The 27,594-nt window shown below is 40.7% G+C and overlaps 1 protein-coding gene across 7 annotated transcripts in view; it reads right to left on the reverse strand.

Annotated features, from left to right (window-relative positions):
• Positions 1–11,287: 11,287 nt before the first annotated feature.
• Positions 11,288–27,594, reverse strand: part of zbtb40 (zinc finger and BTB domain containing 40) — a 114,542-nt gene continuing 98,235 nt past the window's right edge. For 5 of the 7 annotated variants that reach the window (XM_087980651.1, XM_087980655.1, XM_087980649.1 and 2 more), the window contains 2 exons: positions 26,429–26,646; positions 11,288–12,402 (listed from right to left, as the gene is read on the reverse strand). In XM_087980651.1, the coding sequence (XP_087836777.1) occupies positions 12,199–12,402; positions 26,429–26,646 (422 nt within the window). In that variant the 3' untranslated portion in view covers positions 11,288–12,198. Of the gene's footprint in view, positions 12,403–26,417; positions 26,647–27,594 lie in introns of those variants that run through there. The other 2 variants (XM_087980654.1, XM_087980656.1) reach the window with 2 other exon arrangements.

A 27,594-nucleotide genomic window follows, 5' to 3' on the forward strand; every position in this document is an offset into this window, starting at 1 on the left:
TCTAATCTATAAACTACTGTTTCAAGCATAAAGTTGAAATTTTAGTTCCTATGCATACACTTTGTAATTATATCGGTCAGTCTGATGGGAAAGTCTACATTTATTAAAAACAAAACTGCATACTTTGCTAAAATAATACAATTGTCTCTCACACAATAAATTCATCAAAGCTGTAATATTTCAGAGAACAATTATTCCCTTCTTGTATTACATGTGCTTGGTTGTTCCATTTAGAGCAGGCGATCTGACAACTTCCCAGCAGAGGCAGCAATGGCATAATGGTAATTCATCAGGGCTGGCAACAAACACAAATTATAACATTACAGCATTAACATGATTAACTGTTGCAAAATGGTGACATGTGTCACACTAGTAAAAGTGGGACATCTTAATGTTTAATGACCGTTGTGCAGTATTATTGGGTTATAAGTCATTCAATGACAATAATTCTTTGAGTCATTTCACATAAAGGAAATATTGAGTTGCTGAAGGAGATATATGGACACTCTCAATGCTTTCTGAGGAAGTAGTAGTTATCATGTGAGTGCAATGACAATCATTAGGGAATGGTTTTAACTTCAAGTGTAATGTCACACACTTGCCATTCCAGTACATAGAAAATAGAACATAGAACAGCACAGCACAGTACAGTTCAAGTCCTTCCCCTTGATGTGCTGACCTTATATCCTACTCTAAGATCAAAACCTACATACCCTACATTTTACTGCCTTCCATGTGCCTATTGAAGAGTTACTTAAATGTCCCTAATGTACTTGACTCTACCACCACTGCTGGCAGTGCATTCCATGCAACCACCACTCTGTGTAAAGAACCTATCTTTAACATCTCCCCTAAACCTTCGTCCAATCACCTTAAAATTATCCCCCCTCATGACAGCCATTTCCGCTCTTGGAAGAGATCCTTGGCTACCTATCAAGCTACCTCTCATCCTTCTTTGCTCCAGTGTGAAAAGCCATAGCTTCCTTAACCTTTCTTCATAAGACATGCCCTCCTGTCCAGGCAGCATCCTGGTAAATCTCCACTGCACCCTTTCCAAAGCTTCCACATCCTTCCGATATTGAGGTGATCAGAATGAAACACAATATTCCAAGTGATCTAAGCCAGAGCTTTATAGACATGCAGCACCTTTATAGAGAGGTAGTTTCTTTACTCAGAGAATAATAGGGGCATGGAATGCACTGCCTGCAACAGTAGTAGACTCACCAACCTTAAGGACATTTAATTGGTCATTGGTTAGGCATATGGATGATAATGGAATAGTGTAGGTTAGATGGACTTCAGATTCGTTCCACAGGTTGGCACAACATCGAGGGCTAAAGGGCCTGCACTGTGCTGTAATGTTCTATGTCTATGTTGTATGTTCTATGCTCTAAGCCTTCTTAACTGCACTATCAATTAGGATGGCAATTTTGAGGGATCTATGGATGTGGGACCCAAGATCCCTTTGTTCCTCCACACTGTACCTATCCAATTGCCGCTTAAAGGTCACCAATGATTCTGACTCTGCCACACCCACAGGCAGCGCATTCCATGCCCCCACCACTCTCTGGGTAAAGAACCTACCCCTGACATCCCCCCTATACCTGCCACCCTTCACCTTAAATTTATGTCCCCTTGTAACACTCTGTTGTACCCGGGGAAAAAGTTTCTGACTGTCTACTCTATCTATTCCCCTGATCATCCTATAAACCTCTATCTAGTCACCCCTCATCCTTCGCCGTTCCAATGAAAAAAGGCCTAGCACTCTCAACATATCCTCGTACGACCTATTCTCCATTCCAGGCAACATCCTGGTAAATCTCCTCTGCACCCTCTCCAAAGCTTCCACATCCTTCCTAAAGTGAGGCGACCAGAACTGCACACAGTACTCCAAATGTGGCCTTACCAAGGTCCTGTACAGCTGCAACATCACCTCACGACTCTTGAATTCAATCCCTCTGCTAATGAACGCTAATACACCATAGACCTTCTTACAAGCTCTATCCACCTGAGTGGCAACTTTCAAAGATCTATGAACATAGACCCCAAGATCCCTCTGCTCCTCCACCTTACTAAGAACCCTACCGTTAACCCTGTATTCTGCATTCTTATTTGTCCTTCCAAAGTGGACAACCTCACACTTGACAGGGTTGAACTCCATCTGCCACTCCTCAGCCCAGCTCTGCATCATATCTAAGTCCCTTTGCAGCCGACAACAGCCCTCCTCACTATCCACAACTCCACCAATCTTCGTATCGTCTGCAAATTTACTGACCCACCCTTCGACTCCCTCTTCCAAGTCATTAATAAAAATTACAACCAGCAGAGGACCCAAAACTGATCCCTGCGGAACTCCACTTGTAAGTGGGCTCCAGGCTGAATATTTACCATCTACCAGTTTGACTTTGACCAGTTAGCCAGTTCTCTATCCAACTGGCCAAACTTCCCACTATCCCATGCCTCCTGACTTTCCGCATAAGCCTACCATGGGGAACCTCATCAAATGCCTTACTAAAATCCATGTACACCATCCACTGCTCGACCCTCATCCACATGCTTGGTCATCTCAATTCAATAAGACTTGTAAGGCAAGACCTACCCCTCACAAATCTGTGCTGGCTGTCCCTAATCAAGCAGTGTCTTTCCAGATACTCATAAATCGTATCCCAATCCTATCACATCCTGTCAATGTCCTGTTGCAACCTGCAACAGCCCTCCACACTATCCATAACTCCATCAACCTTCGTGTCATTGGCAAACTTACTAACCCATCCTTCCACTTCCTCATCCATGTCATTTATAAAAATCTCAAAGAACAGAGGTTCCAGAAGATATCAATGCAGAACACCACTGGTCACTGAGGTCCAGACTGAGTACTTTCCATCTACTCTCTGTCTTCTATGGGCCAGCCAATTTTGTACCCAGATGGCCAGATTTCCCTGCATCCCATGTCTCCTTACTTTCTGAATGAGTCTAACATGGGAATCTTCTCAAGTGCTTTGCTAAAATCCATATACACCACATCCACTGCTCCACCCTACCTGCATCAATGTGTTTTGTCATATCCTCAAAGAATTCAATAAGGCAGTAACACAATTATGAACTATTCAACTGAATTTTCAGTCCTGATGTGTTTCTGAAACAAAACTGACACGATCCACTTTGCAAAAAAAGGCTTCTAATCAAGTTGTGCCTTTAAAGTTAGTAAACCTCACTCCCTATGACATTAGTGTGTCTGTACCCACTCAATTTATTGATCAAAGCTTCCCAAAGTGGAGGTCTGGACCCCACATGGGATCATGAGATGGAATTTTGGGGCTGCGAGCTTGATAGCAGCAATGGCCAATGTGGAGCTCTGAGTGAGTTTTAACAGCTATAACAGAGACATCAAACATTTCAAGCTTTGAGTTGGGATCACAGTGGGGAAAGGTTTGGGGAGCACTGCTCCATGTAAAAATGTGCAGCAAAATTACCAAGAGTCTATGGACAGTGTCACATGCTGAACTGTTGTGTCCCATACTTGAATATGAGGCAAACGCTTTGCAAACACTTGAATATAGGGCAAATACACAACAACCAATCTGTGTATCACAAGATTTCACAACCAAGAAGAGAATGACCAGATTATCTGTTGTTAGTGTTATTGATTGAGGGTTGGTGCCCAATGTAGCTGCAGATAAAGCCATAGGGATCCCTTACATCTGCTTTTATCGACATCCAAAGACAACTCATTTGATAATGACATGAACTATAAAGAAACAAAATTACTTGAAAGGAGGTGTGTGAGTTTGACGCAGTTGATGTCCTTCTGAACTCTATGTCAAGAGGTCTTTCATTCAATAACAACCAGAATTCAGCATATTAGCCAGGCAGATGTTTCAGTGCAGTGTTGACAGCATATGTCATTGTTGGACGTGCTGTCATTGGATAAAATGATAAAAGCAGATGTAAGGGATTCCTATGGCTTTCTCTGCAGTTACATTGAGCACCGGTCTTCAAGCAATTACAGTAACACCAGATTATCTGGTCATTCTCTTCTTGATTGTGAAGTCTTATCACAGATTGGTTGCAATGTGCTTGCCCTATATTCAAGTGTTTGCCCTTCAAGCATACTTTGTGATTTCGAGGATGTGATGGCACTATATAAATGCAAATTTGTTTTAATTTCTATAATGAATAGGTGAAAAAATGTACATACAGAAGATAGACATAACTCTCCTTGCATGAAAAATAGGAAATAACAACATGATATCTAAACTGCAATATAAACAGATCTGAATGGTGGCTCAGTGGTTAGCACTGCTACCTCACAGTAGTAGACCTATAACAGCAATGTTGGTGTGCAAACATGATGGTGTGTTGAAGTGGCAGACAACTGGAAGCTCAGGGCCATTTTTACAGACAGATTCTGTCACAGATGACAGAATCCCTACCGTGTGGAAACAGGTCATTCGGCCCATCAACTCCACATCATGCCCTCTCATCACTGTAACCCTGCATTTACCATGGTCAATTTACCTATCCTGCACATTTTTGGACTGTGGCAGGAAACCAACGCACCCAGAGGAAACACACACACACAGGGAGAATGTGCAAACTTCACACTGACAGTCACCCGATGGTGGAATTGAACCCAGGTCCTTGGTGCTGTGAGGCAGCAGTGCTAACCACTGAGCCACCGTGCCATCTGAAAATGTGCTCTGCAAAGCAGTCACCCAGTTTGCATTTCATCTCCCTAACGTAGAGAAGACCACTCTCTGAGCATTGAATACAGTAGAGTAAAATGCAGGTAAAATGATGCTTCACCTGGAAGGTGCATCTGGATCCTTGGATAGTGAGAAGGAAGGAAGTGAATGGCTTGGTGTTACACCTTCTCTAACTGCATGGGAAGATGCCAGGAGGGACTGGGGAGCTGTTACGAGTAGAGGAGGAGTAGACACATATTGCAAAGTTGTGTGTAAAATTGTAAAAATAGGAGAGGTATTGCATGATCCCTTTAAAAGATGGTGTTGTTTTCAGTGCTTAGAGCTAAAATGGATGTCCGTGAGCTACTTTAAAGTTTGCAGGAACAAAGAGAGCCCAACTTGAAATATTTTGTATCAAAATGCCAAGCAGCAGTTTTTATCAAGACAAGAGTTTTTTTTTAATTTAGCGAATCAATTTAATCCAGGCACTTAGCTACCAATAACCTATTAAATTTAAATCTGATGGTTTTGATAACATAAGACCAATCAGATTTTAAAAATATTGTTAAAAATCACAGAACACCAGGTTATAGTCCAACAGGTTTAATTGGAAGCACACTAGCTTTCAGAGCGACGCTCCTTCATCAGGTGATTGTGGAGGGCTCGATCGTAACACAGAATTTATAGCAAAAATTTACAGTGTGATGTAACTGAAATCAATCACCCAACCTTACCTGCTGTTTACCAAAGTCGATTTCTGTGTCTCTCTTGCAATTCCTAACAAACTGCAAATATCAAAAATAAGGATTTTACGTTCTATCGCTTTCTTACCCCGTTAAAACATCTAAAACTTTCTCCTTATTAATCTTAAAACATGTTCTAGGGTTTCTACAGGGTTTATTCAATCATCAGTGCTCGTGATTTTCTGCTCCAGAACTGAGAATCCCGAGGCTTGGATTTTCCCTCTTACCTTGAGCAGCTTCTGAAACATTTTTTAAAAGTTAATGATAAATTTCCTTTGTATTGTAAGATTGGAAAATATAGATTTTCTAAATATTTTACTGATACGTAAAGGTTTTGATCTCAAATCAAATTCATGCTATGATTTCTTGGGTATGCTCTGTCAGTTGAATAATGCCACACAAACATTTAAGCAGATGATCATAAAGACTTGTTCATTCAAACATTGCTTTTTGTAACTTCTCCTAAATTGCATAAAATTCAAAAATTTCCAGCTTTCTGTCCATCATGGAAGGGAAAGTTCATGAGGCAAACAAATAAGTGAAAGCTATGACCATAGCGCATATAAAGCAGCTGCCTTTTTGAGTCACTAACCTCGCAAGCGATGTCTTCTGCAGTGTTCTGCAGAATAAGTTTTCTACTTATTTCTCTTACCCCTCACCTCCCATCCCTATTCATTTCAATACATGGAAAAACAGTTGACCTAGCCATTGCATTATCAAAACTAACTTGTCTCAATGCTATGCAATTAGGTGAAACCCAATGATACATATCTGTAAAGCTTAGCTTTTCATGTCACTGTTGTCATCACTGCTTTTTTATTTGTACTTTGCTGTGACTGTTATATCATTATTTTATAGGTCTTAATATATAAAAACTGATAATGTGTTGTTTATCAGGCTTATGCCCGAAATGTCGATTCTCATGCTCCTCGGATGCTGCCTGACCTGCTGTGCTTTTCCAGCACCACACTCTCAACATACCAGAGAAGGAAATGTAGAGTAACAGGGTAGGAGAATTGGTCTGGGTATGTTATCCTTCGGAGGGTTGTTGTGGACTTGTTGGACCACACAGTAGGGATTCTATGATAGAAATTAAGCATCAACCATTTTACTAACATCAAGATAGTGGTAGTTAGCTCAGGTTGAGGTTCTAGCTGTAGGTTTGCTCCCTGAGCTGGAAGATTCATCACCATAATAGGTAACATCTTCAGTGAGCCTCCGGATGAAGCACTGGTGGCGTAGCCCGATTTCTATTTATATGTGTGGAATTCCTTAAATTGATGATGTCATTTACGGTTCTTTTTCTCATGGGGGTGGTAAATGGGATCCAAGTCAGTGTGTGTGTTGATAGAGTTCCGGTTGGAATGCCATGCTTCTAGGAATTCTCATTCGTGTTTCTGTTTGGCCTGTCCTAGGATGGATGTGTTGTCCCAGTCGAAGTGTGTCCTTCCTCACTAGTATGTAAGGATACTAGTGAGAGTGGGTCATGTCTTTTTGTGGCTAGTTGATGTTCATGTATCCTGGTGGCTAGTTTTCTGCCTGTTTGTCCAATGTAATATTTGTTACAGTTCTTGCAAGGTATTTTGTAAATGACATTAGTTTTGCTTGTTGTCTGCATAGTGACTTCCAAGTTTATTAGCTTAGAAGTGTGTTGGTGGGTTTGTGGGCTACCATGATGCCAAGGGGTCTGAGTAGTCTGGCAGTCATTTCTGAGAGGTCTTTGATGTAGGGGAGAGTGGCTAGGGTTTTTGGATGAGTTTTGTCTGCTTGTTTGGGTTTGCTGCTGAGAAATCGGCGGACTGTGTTCATTGGGTACCCATTCTTTTTGAATATATGGTGTAGATGATTTTACTTTGCTCTGTGTAGTTCCTCTGTTTTGCAACGTGTGGCAGCTTGTTGAATTCTTGTTCTAATGCAGCTTCGGTTGTGGATGTTAGGATGATTGCTTCTGTAGTTCAATATTTGGTCCACGTGTTGTTCGCGTGTCTATCCCTAAACACCCTTTAGATGATAGAGATATACCTTCTCTAATGGCTATAGTCCTTTAAGCGTAGGTCCACTCATAATGCTGTTTTAAAGAAAGGAGTTTTGGGATTTGACCCAGTGAAGGAACAACAATACATTTCCAAATCAGAATGATGTATAGCTTGGACAGGAACGTGTAAACAGTGGCAGTCCCATGTATCCACTGCCCTCGTCCTTAACATGGTTGCGATCACAGGCTTGGAAGGAAGTGTTGATGAACCTAGTGTTCAGTGGTCACTGTTCATTAAAGCTTGCACAATAGAAAGGGTCAAGCACAGCAAAGTGAGTAAATAAACTGAAGTGACAAAAAGTCTCTTTTATTGTGGTGACTTGTACCCTAGTGTTGGATTACTTGAACTAAAGTTTTTGATAAACAACGGAATAATCTTTTGCCTTCCTCAGCGTCAAAGGGTGATTAATGTCAAGTCAGTAATATGGTTTTTCTAATTTCTTCCAAATGATCTTGGATTCCTAGCCTTGATTCTGTTCTGACTCAACTGTACGGTCCAATGGCATTACAACAATTCATTTAAGATATTCGTAATATCTTTCTACCCTTTACATATTTACAGAAAGCTCCACTAGTTTAGGTCAAGGGTGCATGGCCAATGATTGGACAACACAAGATTGTGAAAACGTACATGCATTTTAACAGTAACTAACCATCAGTCAGCTTTTGGAGTCTGAAGCCTGAGCTACTTCACTTTGATGTGGAGGTGCTAGAGTTGGATTGCGGTGGATAAAGTCAGAAGTCACATGATACCATGTTATAGTCCAACAGGTGACTTTGTCCTACTCAGCTTTGTAAAGTTAGATGATTTACAGTCCTTTTTTTTCTTCTGGACTCTGCCCTCAAAAGGCAATTCAACTGAAAGTTAAGATTGGTAAGTCAATGCACCTAGCAGAACAGCATGAAAATATATTCTTAAACTAGACAATGAACACTACTGAAAGAAATACATTTGAAAATGATAATTTGTGAAAAATGGCAGCTCTACAGTGACTTCACAAACAATTGCTGGCAAACAGCCATAATATAAAGGCATGAAAACAGAAAATGGAGAAAGTCAGCAAGTCTGCCAGCATCTGTGCAAAGAGTCACTACTTCAAGTCCCACATGATGTCTGCAGAACTGAGTTGGTAGAAAATATTTTGCATACTTTAATTAATAAGTGGAAGAGGATAATTGTGAGGAACAGATATTGAGGGTGCACACAGCAGAAAGTGCTAGTGGTGAGGGTAGAGATATAAAATAAGTGCAAATGATATCACATGAAAAGAACAAAATGGGTCTTTGCCAACAAGACACGATTGTGGTGGGGGGGGGGGGGGCAATGTTTCAGAAGAGAGAAAGATATTGAGGGTTGTCTGCTGTTTTAATTTAAAACCCTTTAGGGGGCGTGGGTTGTTCAGACTGAATGGGAAGATAAATTAATGATCAAAATGTATTTAGTTTTATAGGAAGGCTTACTAAATCTTAGGTTGCATTACATGTAAAATTATTTTTATTTTTATTTAAATATTACATTTTGGAAGTACTCAGACCAGATTTCCAAAGCAGTCAGTTCTCCACGTGCAACATCATCCAAAACGCACAGCTCATTGTACTGTTTGACTCTTCTTTCCCTTTGATGCAGCAAAATATTCAAAAAAGACTGCGATTTAGATCATTTAATGGCAATAACCAGACATGTTAACACAATAGCCATTGTTTGCAATGAGCATTTAATTTAATCCAGCAAACATCACCTTGTGATTCCTTGTCCTCAGTCCCCTTCATTATGAAGGACATTAATCTCCATCTTTTTCAAAAAATAAACCTGCATTAAACATGCCTTAACTTAGTTGAAAGTTATGGTGAGAATATTTTTCAGGTTATAATGTAAACAAGTTCTCTCACATCCAGTCTACTGGTTGCATGCCTTAGCAATAGACTTTTGGATTTGTTAGTTTTACTCCAATGCAGAAATCACCATTTCTGTCTTCTATGACAAGAAAAAACAATTCTCAGTGGGGAAGGAGAATAAGGATGCAAAGGTATTTTAATAGTTCAGGCTATAAACAGCTATCTTTTCCTTTATATTATATCAATATTTGCAAGTTTGACAAGGTTAATTGAGGAAGCAGACAGAATTGCATTACTTTATCCAATGATAACATTTGTGGTTCAGAAAGTTGCAAGGTTTCATAAACTTACAACTCCTATTATAATTGCCTGTCACAATTAAATATTATTCCGTGACATCATTATAGGCCTGTCCTTTCGATTAGCGATCCAGGATTGCATCCAATAGCTTCCATTTCATGCCTTGTAAATTCAGTTGACCCCATTAAGTTTATTATTTAAGATGCTAAATTGATTGGAGAAGACATCTCCCAATTTCTATCTCAGTTTACTTTAACCATTCGTGTACTGGATCAGGTACCTCACTTTCAAATTGTTTGATAATGTTTAATATAAATCTATTCAAAAAAGGGATAAAGGGCAGTATGGAGGATGGTTTAGTTAGTAAAATCTGCTTTGAAAAATTTGTTAAAGAGAAGCTGTCAGCTGGTCAGCAAGTAATATCAATAGCTCAGCATCATTCTACTGTTATATCAAACTTTCTCAATTGAAATGTCACATCAGCATTCTACAGAGATGCACTTTCATCTTCAACACACTAGCTTTGCTGCCTCTGTGAAAAAAAACGTTCAAACAAGGAAGATTAAGGAGAATGTCTGCTGAGAACTGGGTAAAAATGTCTACGCTCAAGCCCTTTACAGACTAATCTTTCAGAAAGAAGATAGGTTTTCACAGACTGAGGGTGAAGGTTCTTACCAATTTAGTGTTCGCAGTTCATGACAACGCCTAGTTCATCAAACAAGTGTTCAGCCATCCTACTCTGCCTTTTGTAGGCTTGAGACATTGTTCCCTTGTCTAGTTACATCGGTCCACCTGATCTGGTTTGGTTTTACTTTCTCTCTTCCTGATAACACAGTAACATTGGAATTGGAGATTGGAATGTGGAGATAGGCAGAGAGAGAAAGAGAGATGGGCTGAATTATCTTGCTTTATCCTTGAATTTTCTTATAGCCTTTAGGAACGGTTCATAATTAAACCAGCTTAACTGGTTCGACCCATTTGTACTTTCAAAAGCAGATGGTTCTTATTGCTTCGGCCACAAATGGGATACAATGAACTGATAGACAGCTACTTCATTTCACCACTTGGCTGTATTTCACTTTACACAATCTTGTACTTAAAACTAAAACTAGTCTGAAATATTTAAATCCGACCTGGGCATTCAACGGGAAAGTAACATTTGATCACTACTTGCCACACGTTTAGATAGCTTTAAGTCAAAACATTTAAAATATTTTTAGAACAGCAACATTTTGACAGGATATTGAAAAAAACTGAAGTTCTGAGGAAGGGTCACTGAACCCGAAAGATTCACTCTGTTTTCTCTGCACAGATGCTGCCAGACCTGCTGAGCTTTTCCAGAACTTCTGTTTATGTTATTGAATAAAACTAGATTGGCTGACAGATTAAGAATCTAAACTGATGTTCTATAATAGATAAATTTGAAGTGGATTCTACCTGTTGAAATGGTGTTTCATAACTAATATGGAACAGAAATTACATTCTATAAAAAAACTTTTTCTTTTGCAAAGTAATTAGATACATGTGTTAATGTACAGACAATGAACAAGTCAGCAAAGACAATGGCAGTCCAACATTGATCCAAATCAAAGAAATACTGGTAGTCTTTTTCATTCATACAAACAGCATGGATTCCTCTTTATTTTATACAGGTGCAAAATAATGAGATTAGGTTGGCTATTTTACAAACAAACACAGGACTAGTGTGTTAGAAGCTTTTGAAGAACTAATTTTGATGAACTTTGAAGGGTAATTTGACAGTAAGTGATTGATAGGGATTTGCCCTTTTGCTGAGAGTGGATTTATCATAAATATCATCCTGCAATCTCTAATACTTTTGAACCAACTTTGCTACACATTTCAGCATCCATAAATGTAATAGGGTCTCTATTTAGCACCATTTCTATAAACTGGTTGTTAGCAGCAATATTACAATCTGATCAATCTCAGTCACCATTGTGCACTATCGAATTCCACCTTGCCAATTGAAATTACTATCTATATCCTTCAACCTTCTTTTGTTCTGCTGGTGGAGGCAGGCACAAACTAAAATACATTTTATGGCTGTGTTAACAGGGGCTATAGTGTTGGTTGGGTAAGTCAACACACCTTTCTCAAGACACCGAGTTTATTATTCATCCTTTAACTATGGGAATGTCAAACCCAATTCTGTGGCTCCATTACACCTCTTTTCCCAATGTGCTGCACTCCTCATATCATGAATCACTGATCAAACTTGGAACAATCCTGTTCTATGGCATTAAGGAACTGTGATCCTATGATAGGAATAAAGGAACAATCAATGGATTAAAAAGGATCATCTACTGTTGTTACTGCTAGACTCACTGCAGCTCCAGCTTAACAACTTCATTTTAAATATGATACCATGTCATGTCAGGTATTGCAGAATTACCAGATATTTATACTGATTACATTCCTAAACATATGTAAAATTGCTGCTGTAATAAAGCACTCAAAGAAGTTCTGAAGTTGGTGTGATCTGTGATCATAAACTATATTGTGAAGCAAAGGTTTTTCTTCATATCACTGAACGTCATGGGATTGTGTTGAGATTGCCTATTTTTAAACTTGCTATTTTTCATGGCGTCTCCCCACAGATGAGTGTCACAGACCCATCAAGTAAATCATTCACATTCAATGCCACAATTTCATGAGGCCCTGAGGAACAATCTTGGGAATTGGGCAAAGCCACAAACACCTGCGATCCAACATTGCTGAGATGTGTTTCCTCGAGGGATACAACCTGTTCAGTGGCAGGCATTTGTTCTGATGCTTGGATAACCTATATTAAAAAAAAACAAAGTAAGCAGCATGACAAACAGAATAATAAATTACAAGACTCAGTATTGGAAATGCTCAGTGCTTCAGACAGAATTTGTAGTGTGAAGAGGGAAGGGTTAATGCTTCAGATCCATGATCCTCCTTCAGACTTCCATCACCTTACGGGTGCAGAGTGCATAAGGAGAAAAATTGAGCCGTCCACCTGTAACATCATCTGATCCTGAAGGCTATAAACCTCAGTTAGCTGGATAGCCAGTTTTTGAAGCAAATGATGCCAACAGCATGGGTTCAATTCCCACACCAGCTGAGGTTACCATGAAGGACTCACCTTCTCAACCACTCCCCTTGCCTGAGGTGTGGTGACCCCAGGTTAAACTATCACCATTCTTTCTAATGGTCTGGCAAGATGATAGTGATTTTACCTTTAGACCTGAAACATTACTCTTTCCTTTCCACAGATGCTGCCTGTTCTGAGAAGCCAGTGAAGTATGTTCTGCTCTAACACGCATTGTGTCAGTGCGAATTGGCTATAACATGATTGGTGAACTGTGGACATTGTTTGGATAATGCAAACGTTCTACTGAATGAGTATAGCGATTTTCTATTAGCAATCTTCTACAGCAGGATTTTTTAATAGCGGTTTTCCATAGCACGATTTTCTATAGTGCAAAGTTGCAGAGGAATACAACTGTCATGTTATAGCAGAATGATCTGCATTTTATTACGATGGTTAAACAGAAATATCAACTCATCTGGAAAAGTATGAGGTGACGCTTTTTGGGAGAACTAATATATGATACTGTCTTCCCATAAATGAAACCACTTTTAAATGTTTTGATGAGTAGAAACCTTATAAACAAATCTTTAAAGGTAGCAGAGCAAATGATAAGTGGGTTAAAATAGGCACCCTGGGTTTATAATCAGAGGAATAGAACATGAAAGCAAAGAAAGTTACGTTAGAACTTCATGCATCACTGAGTCAGGCTCAGCTGAAATACTGAATGAATTAATAACTTGGGACCACAAGTTTAAAAGTTGTTAGAAGCTGTTTCTATTTTAAAATAATTTTTAAATTGTTAGCCAAGTCCTCGAGGGTATACAATTACAAGGTTACAATTAAAAGCAGGGCTAAACATGACTGTTTTGTCCAAGAGCCAGCATATCAATTCCTTATTCTTCTGTTTGGAAATCAAGTTGCAATTGGTACCATGTTACACTGCAAACTTGCAGGCAACAGGTTTGAGAATTACCTTTGGCTCCACAAGTCAAAAATCAGCACATTATCACCCAGTTCTCCCTCTCACTCAACCTTTTAACACCCGACGAAAAAAAAATCCAATGGAATTTGTTTATGCTACCTTAGTTACAATCAATAAGAGGAAAATTGATCATTTAATAAGAATCCAAGCCCATGAAGGTGTATTAGTCCTGTCCTACATTGTGTATTAGCATTTTATCTTTTACTATAATAAATCACATTCAAAGTTTGAAATAAAACCAGAATTATGGCAAGTATAATGTTACAGCTCAATGTGCTGCAAGATTCCAATGAAATTTGCTTTGAATAATTGGTGTAATAGCACTTTCATTAAATACCAATAACAGAATGGCACTGTAGATCATTTAACTTTCTAAATGATAACTGCTCCTTTGAATATAAAGTATCACATAAAATCTTTTGGTAATTAAGGAAAATAGGTTCCTTCAATTACTCTGAATGTTTCTTACTTGTTAGTCTGATTTGCAATACACTGAGCAGTGTAAACAATGGGAGTTTTGGCTCAGTGCCACTGATCCAAGATACTTACCACTGATGAAAGCCTGTGTGCTAAAGAATGAGGGAAAATAAATAAAATGTCGCCCAAATCTTTGGAGCCTAGTTGGGTGATGTTATTGAAAAGAAGGACAATGCAAGTTGCTTGCTTGATGAAAGAAAGACTGAAATGTTGAGCACACCATATTTAATACAAGGTGTGGTGGATTAGATGACTTCAGTTGGATGCTCCCCTCGACACAAGCCCTATTGTGCAGCTTTCTTTTGGTGGTAACAGCAGTGGCTGACTTTAAAACTACCCAGCTTTAAACACAACCGTATGCTGTCGAGCAGAACTTCTGCCCAGCAGGATGCCAGCTGACTATGAGGAATATATAAAACAACTCTGCAGAATTGGGAATAAGTTGGAGGAAAAACACAAAGTAATTTAAATGGTCAAATGTCTGGTTAATGTAGCAGACAGCTGAATTATTGACTCACAGAAATGACAGGTCAGCAAGGATGTTTTTGCAAAGGTAACACAAACAAGAGGCGTCACATTCAATTAAATGATAACAGTGCTTGATTGTAGTAGTGGGGTACAGTGAACTGATGTTACAGGAGAGGATGTGCCACTATAGCATTTCAAAGTAGATGAAGAGAAATGACAGGAAATGATATCACAGATAAAGTTTGTGTGGAAAAAGGCCGTTCACCATTGGGAGACAGAAAATATTACTTGTCACGTAACTTCATTTTGAAGGATTGAGACGCATTGCCTGATGGGGATACAGATTCAATAATAACTTCTGAAAAAGGAAGTTGTTAAATATTTGAGGGAGTAAAACTATCGCAGGGATTAAATAGAAAGAGCAGAGAAAGGAAATAAATGGAACACATTCAACAAATGATTATAAAATCATCAGGCTGAATGACCTTCCATTCTACTCAATCATACGAGTCTATGTGGCAAGAGCAGAGAAGTTGAATTTGTCTTCCTCAGAGAAGCGAAGCTTGGGAAAACTGTAATGGAACTATTAAAAATTATTAGTATTTAGGAATAAAACAGGCAAACTTTTTTGACTGCAGGACGGTGATCACAATATGCAGGTTTAAAAAAATCCAAGGGGAACGTAAAGAGAAGTTCATTTTTTTCTGGATGAGAGCAGTTCTGACCTGGAATGCACTTCATTGATGGAAGCAGATTCAACAGTAACTTTCAGAAGACAAATAGATACATTAAGCAAAAAAAGGTACAAGTGACACGAGTGTAGGGAAACAGTAGATTCATTAAACGTAGAAAAGGCCTTCAGCTCATCGAGTCTACACTGACATAACTACCACTAGAAATGTACTAATCCTAATCTCTTGCCCTTGTCCTATATGCCTGAATGTTATGATATTTGAAGTACTCTCACAAATATTTTTAAAAGGTTGTAAGGTTACCAGTCTCCACTATCTTTCCTGTGCATTCCGGATTCACAGCACCTGCTGAATAAGTCTTTTTCCAAATCCCCTCTGAATCTTCTGCCCACTACTCTAAAACTAGCCATATCCTGATTCAGCCTTGAGTAATGGGAACAGCTGCTTTCTATTCACCCTGTCCATATCTCTCTGTAATCTTATAAAGCTCAGTCTTCTTAGTTCTAAAAAGTACAATCTATGTATACCAAGTCTCTGCTTACGTCAATTTCTCCACTCCAGGTAACATCTTGATGAACCTCCTCTGTAACCGCTCTAGTGCTTTCACATCCTTCCAGTAATGAGGTGACTAGAACTGCCACAATACTCCAGTTGTGGCCTGACCAATGCTCTGTCATCATTATCTCCTTGCTCTTATTCTCTATGCCAAAACTGGTGAAAGCATTCCCATATGCCTTCTTAACTACCCATTCACATGATGTGCTGATTTCAGTGATCTGTGTATAATTACCCCAGATTGTTGTGGTTCTGTTCGCCGAGCTGGGAATTTGTGTTGCAGACGTTTCGTCCCCTGTCTAGGTGACATTCTCAGTGCTTGGGAGCCTCCTGTGAAGCGCTTCTGTGATGTTTCCTCTGGCATTTATAGTGGTTTGTCTCTGCCGCTTCCGGTTGTCAGTTCCAGCTGTCCGCTGCAGTGGCCGGTATATTGGGTCCAGGTTGATGTGCTTATTGATTGAATCTGTGGATGAGTGCCATGCCTCTAGGAATTCCCTGGCTGTTCTCTGTTTGGCTTGTCCTATAATAGTAGTGTTGTCCCAGTCGAACTCATGTTGCTTGTCATCTGAGTGTGTGGCTACTAAGGATAGCTGGTCATGTCGTTTCGTGGCTAGTTGGTGTTCATGGATGCGGATCGTTAGCTGTCTTCCTGTTTGTCCTACGTAGTGTTTTGTGCAGTCCTTGCTTGGGATTTTGTACACTACATTGGTTTTGCTCATGCTGGGTATCGGGTCCTTCGTTCTGGTGAGTTGTTGTCTGAGAGTGGCTGTTGGTTTGTGTGCTGTTCTGAGTCCTAGTGGTCGCAGTAGTCTGGCTGTCAGTTCAGAAATGTTTTTCATGTATGGTAGTGTGGCTAGTTCTTTGGGTTGTGGCATGTCTTTCCCTTAGGCATCTGTTGATGAAATTGCGGGGGTATCCGTTTTTGGCGAATACATTGTATAGGTGTTCTTCTTCCTCTTTTTGCAGTTCTGATGTACTGTAGTGTGTTGTGGCCCTTTTGAACAGTGTCTTGATGCAACTTCTTTTGTGTGTGTTGGGGTGGTTGCTTTTGTAGTTCAGGACTTGGTCTGTGTGTGTGACTTTCCTGTATACCTTTGTGGTGAATTCTCCATTCGGTGTTCTCTGTACCCTCACGTCTAGGAATGGGAGTTGGTTGTCCTTTTCTTCCTCTCTGGTGAATCGGATTCCTAGCCAGGGAATTTCTAGAGGCATGGCACTCATTCACAGATTCAATCAATAAGCACATCGACCCGGACCCAATATACTGGCCACTGCAGCGGACAGCTGGAACTGACAACCGGAAGCGGCAGATACAAATCACTATAAATGCCGGAGGAAACATCACAGAAGCGCTTCACGGGAGGCTCCCAAGCACTGAGGATGTCACCTAGACAGGGGACGAAACATCTGCAACACAAATTCCCAGCTCGGCGAACAGAACCACAACAACGAGCACCCGTGCTACAAATCTTCTCCCAAACTTTGTACCCCAAGATAGGCTGCACGGTAGCGCAGTGGTTAGCACTACTGCCTCACAGTGCCAGGGACCCAACCTCTGGTGACTGTCTGTGTGGAGTTTACACGTTCTCCCAGTATCTGTGTGGGTTTCCTCTGGGTGCTCCGATTTCCTCCCACAATCCAAAGATGTATAGGTTAGGTGAAAAGGCCATGCTAAATTGCACATAGTGTTCAGGGATGTGTAGGTTAGTTGCATTAGTCAGGGGTAAATATAGGATAATAGAGTAGGGGAATGGGTCTGGGTGGTTTACTCTTACAGGCTGAAGGGCCTGTTTACACACTGTAGGGATTCTAAGTTCTAATCTCTGTTCCTCTATGCTATTTAGTAAATACTCCCTCATCTTGTTTCTTCTTCCAAAGTGCATCGCCTCACACTTATCAGGGTTAAATACTGTCCATCTGACCAACCCAATCTATATCTTCCTGTAATCTACAAGTATTTTCTTAGCTATTACCACTTTGCCAATATTGCTGTTGTTTGCAAATTTGTTTTACATTCAGCCCACATTTTCATTTATATCATTTATGTATATAACAAAGAATAAAGGCCCCAGTATTGATCCTTGTGGTACATTGCTGGACACCCGCTCCCGGTTACTCAAACAGCTTTCTACCTCTGGGTCCTGTTACTAGACCAGCCTCTGATCCATCTAGCCAAGCTTCCATCAATTCCATGTGCTATAACCTTCTCAATCAGTTTCCCATGTGGGAACTTGTCAAAAGCTTTGCTAAAATCCAATAGACTATATCAACCGAACTTCCCACATCCATACACTTGATCACTTTTTCAAAAACATTTAAAAATTTATTAGGCATGACCTCCCTCTGTCAAAGCCATGCTGACGGTCCCTAATTAACCCATGCCTTTCCAAGTGGGTACTAATCTGTTCCTTCAGAATTTTCTCCAAGTTTCCCAACACTGATGTGAGACTCATCAGTCTGTAATTTCCTGGTTCATCTCTACCACAACTCATAAAAAGTAGAACTATATTAGCTGTCCTCCAGTCCTCTGGCATTTTCCCTGTGGCCACAGAAGGATTAAATATTTGTGGGGCAGCCCTTACAATTTTCTGCCTCACCTCCCACAGCAGCCTGTGATACAATTCATCTTGGCCAGGGGATTTGTTTGTTTTAAGCCCAACACTGCCTCCCATACCTCCCCTTCTCCTATGTCAAACTGCATGTTCCTCACAGACCCTTTTCCTGAATTCCATACCTACATTCTCCTTTTCCAAAGTGAAGGTCGAAGAGAAACATTCGTTAAACATCCTGCCAATGTCCTGCGGCTTCACACAAAGGTTGCCTCCCTTGGTCCCGACTTTTTTCCCAGTTACAGCATAGAACATAACAGCGTAGTACAGGCCCTTTGGCCCTCAAATGTTGCACCGATCTGTGAAGCCAATGTGAAGCCTATGTAACCAACACTATTCCATTCTCTTCCATATGCCTATCCAGTGACCCTTTAAGAGTTGGCGAGCCTACTACTGTTCCAGGCAGTGTGTTCCACGTCCCTACTACTCTGATTAACTAACTACTTCTGACATCTGTCCTATATCTATCACCCCTCAATTTAAAGCTACATCCCCTCGTGCTAGTCATTCCATCTGAGGAAAAAGGCTTTCACTGTCCACCCTATCTAACCCTCTGATTATCTTATATGTCTCAATTAAGTCACTTCTCAACCTTCTTCTCTCTAATGAAAACAGCCTAAAATCCCTCAGCCTTTCCTTCTAAGACTTTCCCTCCATACCAGGTAACATCCTAGTAAATCTCCTCCGTACCCTTTCCAAAGCTTCCACATCCTTCCTATAATGCGGTGACCAGAACTATATGCAATACACCAGAATTTTGTACAGTTGCAGCATGACCTCTTGGTTCTAAAACTCAATCCCTCTACCAATAAAAACTAACACACCATATGCCTTCTTAGCAACCCTATCAACCTGGGTGGCAACTTTCATGAATCTATGTGCATAGACACAGTGATATCTCTGTTCATCAAGTATCTTACCATTAGCCCAGTACTCTGCATTCCTGTTACTCTTTCCAAAGTGAATCACTTCACACTATTCCTCATTAAACTCCATTTGCCACTTCTCAACCCAGCTCTGCACCTTATCTACGTCCTTCTGTAACTTATAACATTTTTCGTCACTATTCACAACTCTACCGATCTCAACTGCATCTGCAAATTTACGAGTCCATCCTTCTATGCCCTCATCCAGGTCATTTATAAAAATGACAAACATCAGTGGTCCCAAAACAGATCCTTGTGGTACACCATTAGTAACTGAAATCCAGGATGGAACAGATATTACGTGTCTTTGGTAGGCAGGCAGGGAGGAAGTGATAAGGTAAGGGAACTGTGGTTTACTCCAGAAATTGCATCTCTTGTTAAGCAGAAGGAGGAGGCTTATGTGTTGATGAGGCAAGATGGTTCAGATGAGGCGATGGAGAGTTACAGATCAGCTAGGAAGGATCTAAACAGAGAGTTAAGAAGAGCAAAGAGAGAACACGAGCAGTCTTTAGCAAATAGAATAAAGGAGAACCCTAAAGCTTTCTATAGGTATGTGAGGAATAAAAGGATGACAAGGGTAGGAATAAGGCCAGTCAAAGACAGAAGTGGGAAGTTGAGTGTGGACCCTGTGGAGATCGGAGAGGTGCTAAACAAACATTTCTCGTGTTTTCACTCAGGAAAAGGAGAATATTGAAGAGGAGAAGACTGAGGTAAGAGATATTAGACTAGAAAGGATCGAGGTTAGTTACAAACAGGTGTAATCAATTCTAGAAGGGGTGAAAGTAGACAAGTCCCCTGGGCCGGATGGGATTTATCTGAGGATTCTCTGGGAAGCTAGGGAGGAGACAGCAGAGCCTATGGCTTTGATACTTGAGTTGTCATTGTCTACAGATTTAGTACCAGAGGACTGGAGGATTGCAAATGTTGTGCCCTTGTTCAAGAAGGACAGTAGAGATGACCCAGGTAATTATAGACCAGCTTTACTTTGTTGTAGGAAAGGTTTTGGAAAGGATTATAAGAGATAAAATTTATCATCTAACAAGCAACAATTTGATTTCAGATAGTCAACATGGTTTCGTCAAGGGCCGGTCATGTCTCACAAACCTCACTGAGTATCTTGAGAAGGTGACCAAGCATGTAGATGAGGGTAGGGCAGTTGATGTGGTATACATGGGCTTCAGTAAAGCCTTTGATAAGGTTCCACATGGTAGGCCATAGGAGAAAATGCAGAGGCATGGGACTGAGGATGATTTAGCAGTTTGGTTTGGAAACTGGCTTTCAGAAAGGCAGCAGCAAGTGGTGGTTGATGGAAAATATTCAGCCTGGAGTTCGGTTACTAGTGGTGTGCCACAAGGATCCGTTTTGGGATCACTGCTGTTTGTCATTTTTATAAATGACTTAGAAGTAGGCATAGGTCGGTGGATTAGTAAATTTGCAGACGACATTAAAGTCAGTGGGGTAATGGACAGTTTGGAAGAATGTTACAGGTTGCAGGGAGACTTGGATAAACTGCAGAATTGGGCTGAGAGGTGGCAATGGAGTTCAATGCAGCTAAATGGGAGGTGATGCATTTTGGGAAGAATAATAGGAAGGCAGAGTACTGGGTCAATGGAAAGATTCTTGGTAGTGTGGATGTGCAGAGGGATCTTGGAGTCCATGTACATAGATCCCTGAAAGTTGCCACCCAGGTTGATAGTGCTGTTAAGAAGGTATACGGTGTGTTAGGTTTCATTGATAGAGGGATTGAGTTCCGGAGCTGCAATATCATGCTGAAACTATACAAAATGCTGGTGTGGCCACACTTGGAATATTGTGTACAGTTCTGGTCCCCATATTTCAGAAAGAATATGGAAGCATTGGAAAAGGTGCAGAGGAGATTTACCAGGATGTTGCCTGGTCTGGAGGGAAGGTCTTATGAGGAAAGGCTGAGTGACTTGGGTCTGTTCTCATTGGAAAGAAGAAGGGGGTTTTGCTAAGGGAGGAGACATACAAGATGATCAGAGGATTAGATAGGGTAGATAGTGAAAGTCTTTTTCCTAGGATGATAACGTTAGCTTGTACGAGGGGGCATAACTACAAATTGAGGGGTGATAGTTTTAAAACAGATGTCAATGAGGCAGGTTTTTTACTCAGAGTGGTAAGGGCATGGAATGCCCTACTTGCCAATGTAGTCAACTCAGCCACATTAGGGAGATTTAAACAATCCTTAGATAAGCACATGAATGACAATGGGATACTGTAGGGGGACTAGATGAGAATAGTTCACAAGTCGGCACAACATCGATGACCGAAGGGCCTGCTCTGCGCCTGTTCTATGTTCTATCTCCCATCAACCACCACCCTCTGTCTTCTATCAGCTAGCCAATTTCTGATCCAAACTGCTAAATTGCACAAAATACGGGAGCATGGGATTGAGGATAATTTAGCGGTTTGGATGAGAAATTGACCAGCTGAAAGAAGGTAGTGGTTGATGGGAGATGTTCATCCGGAATTTCAGTTACTAGTGGTGTAGCGCAAGGATCTGTTTTGGGGCCACTGCTGTTTATCATTTTTATAAATGAGCAAGATGTGGGCGTAGAAGGATGGGTTAGTAAATTTGCAGATGACACTAAGGCCGGTGGAGTTGTGGATAGTGCTCAACGATGTTGCAGGTTGCAGAGATTTATAGATAAACTGCAGAGCTGGGTTGAGAGGTAGCAAATGGAGTTTAATGCAGAAAAGTGTGAGGTGATTCACTTTGGAAGGAGCAACAGGAATATACAGTACTCGACTAATGGTAATATTCTTGATAATGTAGATGAGCAGAGAGATCTCAGTATCCATGTACATAGATCCCTGAAAGTCAGCACCCAGGTTGATTCGGTTGTAAGGAGACATACGGCGCGTTAGCTTTTATTGGTAGAGGACTTGAGTTTCGGAGCAACGTGGTCATGCTTCAGCTGTACAAAACTCTGGTACGGCCACATGTGGAGTATTGCATACAATTCTGGTCACTGCATTATAAGAAGAATGTGGAAGCTGTGGAATGGGGTCAGAGGAGATTCACTAGGATGTTGCCTGGTATGGAGAGAAGGTCTTTTGCTGTTTGAATTCATGTATCGCTGGACATCAGAGTGCATCTGGGAAAATTAACAAACAGTGAAATTCACAACTAATCTTGGAGGAACTGTTGGGCGAAGTTCACAGCACTGAATCAGATAAGTTAATTGTTGTTTTAAGTGTGGCATCAGAGAATCTGCAGTAGTGAGTGGGTTCTTTCTTGATTGTGTTTTTGGAGATATGTTTCTTGATTTAACTTAAAATATAAGCCCTAACTATTAATTTAACCTGGGGCAGTGTTTGTAGAGGAATAAGATAGTGTTAATTTCTGGGTCTGTAGATTGTGAAGGAGCAAAAATGGCCTTTAACAGATAAGTACTTCTTGTCAGATGTGGGAATTTAAAGAGAGTTTAAGGGTTACTGCAGATTATACCTGCCATAAATGCTGCTGGCTGCGAATCTTATTAGATCGAATGGATGGTTGGAGAGACAGTTAGAAGCAATGAGGAATTTGCAACAGCAACAGTGTGTGCAGGATGGCAGTTGTAGGAAGGGGGGGGAAGTCTCAGATACAGTCAAATAGATGGGTTAACTCCAGGAAAGGTGAGAGAGGTAGGCAGCTAGTGCAGGAGTCTTTTGTGGATATACCCATTTCTAACAGGTATGCAGTTTAGGAAAATGTAGGGGGTGATGGATTCTCAGGGGAACGTAGCACGAACAGCCAAGTTTCTGGTGTTGAGACTGGCTCTAATGCAATGAGGGGTAGGTCGGGTTCCAAGAGATCAATTATGTTAGGGGATTCTGTAGTCAGAGGTACAGACAGACATTTCTGTGGCCGGGAGCAAAAAATCAGAATGGTGTGCTGTTCCCCTGGTGTGAGGATCAAGGATGTCTCAGAGAGGGTGCAGAATGTTCTCATGTGGGAGAGGGGCCAGCAATAGGTCTATGTCCACATTGGAACCAAAGACATAGGAAGGGAAAAGATTGAGATAAGTTGTTGGAGGGAATCCTGAGGGACAGGCGTACATGTATTTGGAAAGGCAAGGACTGATTCGGGATAGTCAACATGGCTTTGTGCGTGGGAAATAATGACTCTCAAACTTGATTGAGTTTTTTTGAGGAAGTAACAAAGAGGATTGATGAGGGCAGAGCGGTAGATGTGATTTATATGGATTTCAGTAAGGCATTCAGTAAGACTGATTAACAAGGTTAGTTCGCATGGAATATAGGGAGAACTAGCTATTTGGATATAGAACTTGCTCAAAGGTAGAAGGTGGTGGTGGAGGGTTGTTTTTCAGACCGGAGGCCTGTGACTAGTGGAGTGCCACAAGAATCGGTGCTGGGTCCTCTACTTTTTGACATTAACATAAATGATTTGGACGCGAGCATAAGAGGTACTGTTAGTAAGTTTGCAGATGACACCAAAATTGGAGGTGTAGTAGACAGCGAAGAGGGTTACCTCAGATTACAACAGGATCTTGACCAGATGGGCCAATGGGCTGAGAAGTGGAAGATGGAGTTTAATTCAGATAAATGCAAGGTGCTGCATTTTGGGAAAGCAAATCTTAGCAGGACTTATATACTTAATAGTAAGGTCCTAGGGAATGTTGCTGAACAAAGAGACCTTGGAGTGCAGGTTCATAGCTCCTTGAAAGTGGAGTTGCAGGTAGATAGGATAGTAAAGGCATCGTTTGGTATGCTTTCCTTTATTGGTCAGAGTATTGAGCACAGGATATTGGTTAGGCCACTGTTGGAATATTGCGTGCAATTCTGGTCTCCTTCCTATCGGAAAGATGTTGTGAAACTTGAAAGGGTTCAGTAAAAATTTACAAGGATGTTGCCAGGGTTGGAGGATTTGAGCTATGGGGAGAGGCTGAACAGGCTGCGGCTGTTTTCCCAGGAGCGTCGGAGGCTGAGGGGTGACCTTATAGAGGTTTACAAAATTATGAGGGGCATCGATAGGGTAAATGGGCAAAATCTTTTCTCTGGGGTCGGGGAGTCCAGAACTAGAGGGCATAGGTTTAGGGTGAGAGGGAAAAGATATAAAAGAGACCTAAGGGGCAACTTTTTCACGCAGAGGGTGGTATGTGTATGGAATGAGCTGCAGGAGGAAGTGGTGGAGGCTGGTACAATTGCAACATTTAAGAGGCATTTGGATGGGTGTATGAATAGGAAGGATTTGGAGGGATATGGGCCGGGCGCTGGCAGGTGGGACTAGGTTGGGTTGGGATTTCTGGTCGGCATGGACGGGTTAGACCGAAGGGTCTGTTTCCATGCTGTACATCTCTATGACTGTTGAGGGACTTGAAGCTGTTTTTGTTAGAGAGAAGAAGGTTGCGAGGTGACTTAATTGAGACATATCAAATAATCAGAGGGTTAGATAGGGTGGATAGTGAGAGATGTTTTCCTCGAATGGAGATGGTTATTACGAGGGAACCTCGCTTTAAATTGAGGGGTGATAGATATAGGACAGATGTCAGAGGCAGATTCTTTACTCAGAGAGTATTAGGGACGTGGAACGTACTACCTGGAACAGTAGTAGACTTGCCAACGTTAAGGGTATTTAAATGGTCATTGGATAAACATGTGGATGAAAATAGAATATTGTAGGATAGATATGCTTCTGATTGGTCCCACACATCGGCGCAACATCGAGGGCCGAAGGGCCTGTACTGCTCTATGTTCTGGGCTATTCTGGTCATTGAGCCTGCTCCACTATTCAAAGGTTAGACGGTTCTAATAATCCTCAACTCTAGTCTTCTGCCTTTTCTCCATAACGTTGATTCCCTGATTAAAAATCTATCTCAACCCTGAATATACTGAACAATCCAGCCTCAACAGCTCTCTGCGCTAAAGAATTCAATAGATTCACTACCCTCTGCAAGAAGAAATTCCTCTTATCTCTATCTTAGTTGGAAGATTGCTTACTCAGGTTATGTTCTCTAGTCTTAGACTATCCCACAAAAGGAAACAACCTTTTTCCAACGATTCCCGGCAAGTTTCCTAATACTCTTGTATGTTTCAATATGGTTGCTGCTAAATTCCTTCCCCCTCCGCTCTGGCGAGTTCTCCTCTCATTAATTTGTAAATCCACTTATTTACATCTGGCACAACTGTTTCTGACGCTGGTTTCTCCAACTCCAATTGGATGCTAAATTCTGCTCAGCTACCGTCAATATTTTCTCGATTATCTTTTACTCAAAACATTTATTAGATTCGCCTCCAGGTAAGAATGGCAGACATTAGTGAATCAGAATAATTTTTACAATAATCAATGGTAGTTACATGATCACAAATTGGCTAGCTTTTGATTCCAGTTTTTGTTTGTTTGTTGAATTCAAATTTCACCATCTGCCTTGGTGGGAATTCAAAGGTTCCCAGAACATTAGCCTGGGACTCTGGATTACTCTGGCCCAGTCACACTAATACTGGGAGATGGGCGTTGTGCTAATGTAATAGACTTTAACAAAACTGATTTCTGAGAACTTTTTTAAAATTATTTTTTCACAGGATGAGGGCATCACCAGCTAGGCCAGCATTTACTGCCTTTGTCTAATTGCCCAGAGAGTCACATGTGGTAAAGATGCAGTTTCATTCCCTGATGGACATTAATGAACCACATAGGATTTTTATGACAACTGACAACAGTTTCATGGTCATCATTAGACTCTTTGGATTTTTCACTGAATTTGAATTCCACTATGTGCCATGGTGGGATTCAAACCCAGGCCCCCCAGAACATTAACTCGGTCTCCGGATTAACAATCCAGTGATAATACGACAAGGCCATCAACTCCACATAATCACCAATTTCATTAGGACATAACCATACTCCAGAGAAAGAGAAAGTAGCTGAAACAAACACCTGCTAAAACACTAGGAAGGAAGATAGTAGATCACATAAAAAGAATACAGAACAGCAACCATTTAGGATGTGCATAGATTTAACACTTCAACGTCCATTAGTATTTTGCCAGTCGCAATGACTTACTGAATATTTACCATTTCAGCTGCTTCCTGCACATGAGTAAACAGGATTCCAGCATGCTTGCTCCTCTGATGTTCTTCTAAGTCCTGTTGTGAGTTGAACAGTTGGGCACAATCCCCACACACAAATGTGCTGGTTTGCTGATTTAGGTGTTCTGTGCTCAAATGATGATGCAATGCTCCAGGGAATCTGAATGTCGATGAGCAGTACGAACATTTAAATGGATGGATTCCTAATGAAAAAAAAAAATCCAGACATACTGCAAATCTGATGCAATGTGGTTCATAACTCAGTATGAAAAGATATTTAGGAAATTAAATCCTATTTGTTAAAAACTTATTTGAAAGGAAACATGACTGGACTATAGCGAAGGGTGAAACATAACAGTACACTGCAAAACAAAATTAGTAAACTCATGATCTAATGAGTTTAACTGTACGAGTAATACTATTGACAAAGTATACACTTCGTTCAAAGTTGCATTCTCCAAACAGCCTTGCTTATACAAAATTAATATAATGCGGGTGTTAAAAAAGTCACTTTTGGTCCCATCGTGTCTCTGTCAGCTGGCAAAGAGCTTTCCAGCCTAATCCATTTTCCAGTGCATAGTCTGCAGCCCTGTCAGTTAGTTTATTAAAAATGCATATCCAGGAATTTCTTTTGAATGTGCTGCCCCGAGCTATTGATTTCTCTGCCCAGGATAATAGGTCCTTCTGAGAATGTGTCAATTCATTACTTTATTCACTTCAATTAAATCTTTCCTCAGTCTCCAAAGGAAATAACTCCTTTGGAGTTATCTTCACTCATAGCTGAAATCTTCAGGTTGGTAAGAACTTCGTAAATCTTCACTGAATTCTCTTTGCTATAATCAGACCCTTCCTGTAATTCAGGGATCACAGCCTTTCAGAATACTCTAGCTAAGGTAATAATGTTTCAAACAGTTTTAGCATTATCTCGGTCTCTATGCCTCAGCTAATAAAAGGAGACTCCTTCGTGCCTTCTTCGCCACCAATCTATCAGCTCTGCTATCTTTCATTGGCTCTGCTGTCTGACCTAAACATTTCCAGAAATTGTTTTTTTTTAAACATGTTTATTTTCTGTGAACGAAGGCTCTAACAAGCATACTCACCTAGTTAAGAATTGTACAATATTCAAACATTTTTGTTATCAAAGAACACAT

The sequence above is a fragment of the Chiloscyllium plagiosum genome, unplaced genomic scaffold, assembly GCF_037043375.1.
Source record: "Chiloscyllium plagiosum isolate Xiang-an unplaced genomic scaffold, Cpla_swu_hap1 HiC_scaffold_37, whole genome shotgun sequence".
NCBI lineage: Eukaryota > Metazoa > Chordata > Chondrichthyes > Orectolobiformes > Hemiscylliidae > Chiloscyllium > Chiloscyllium plagiosum.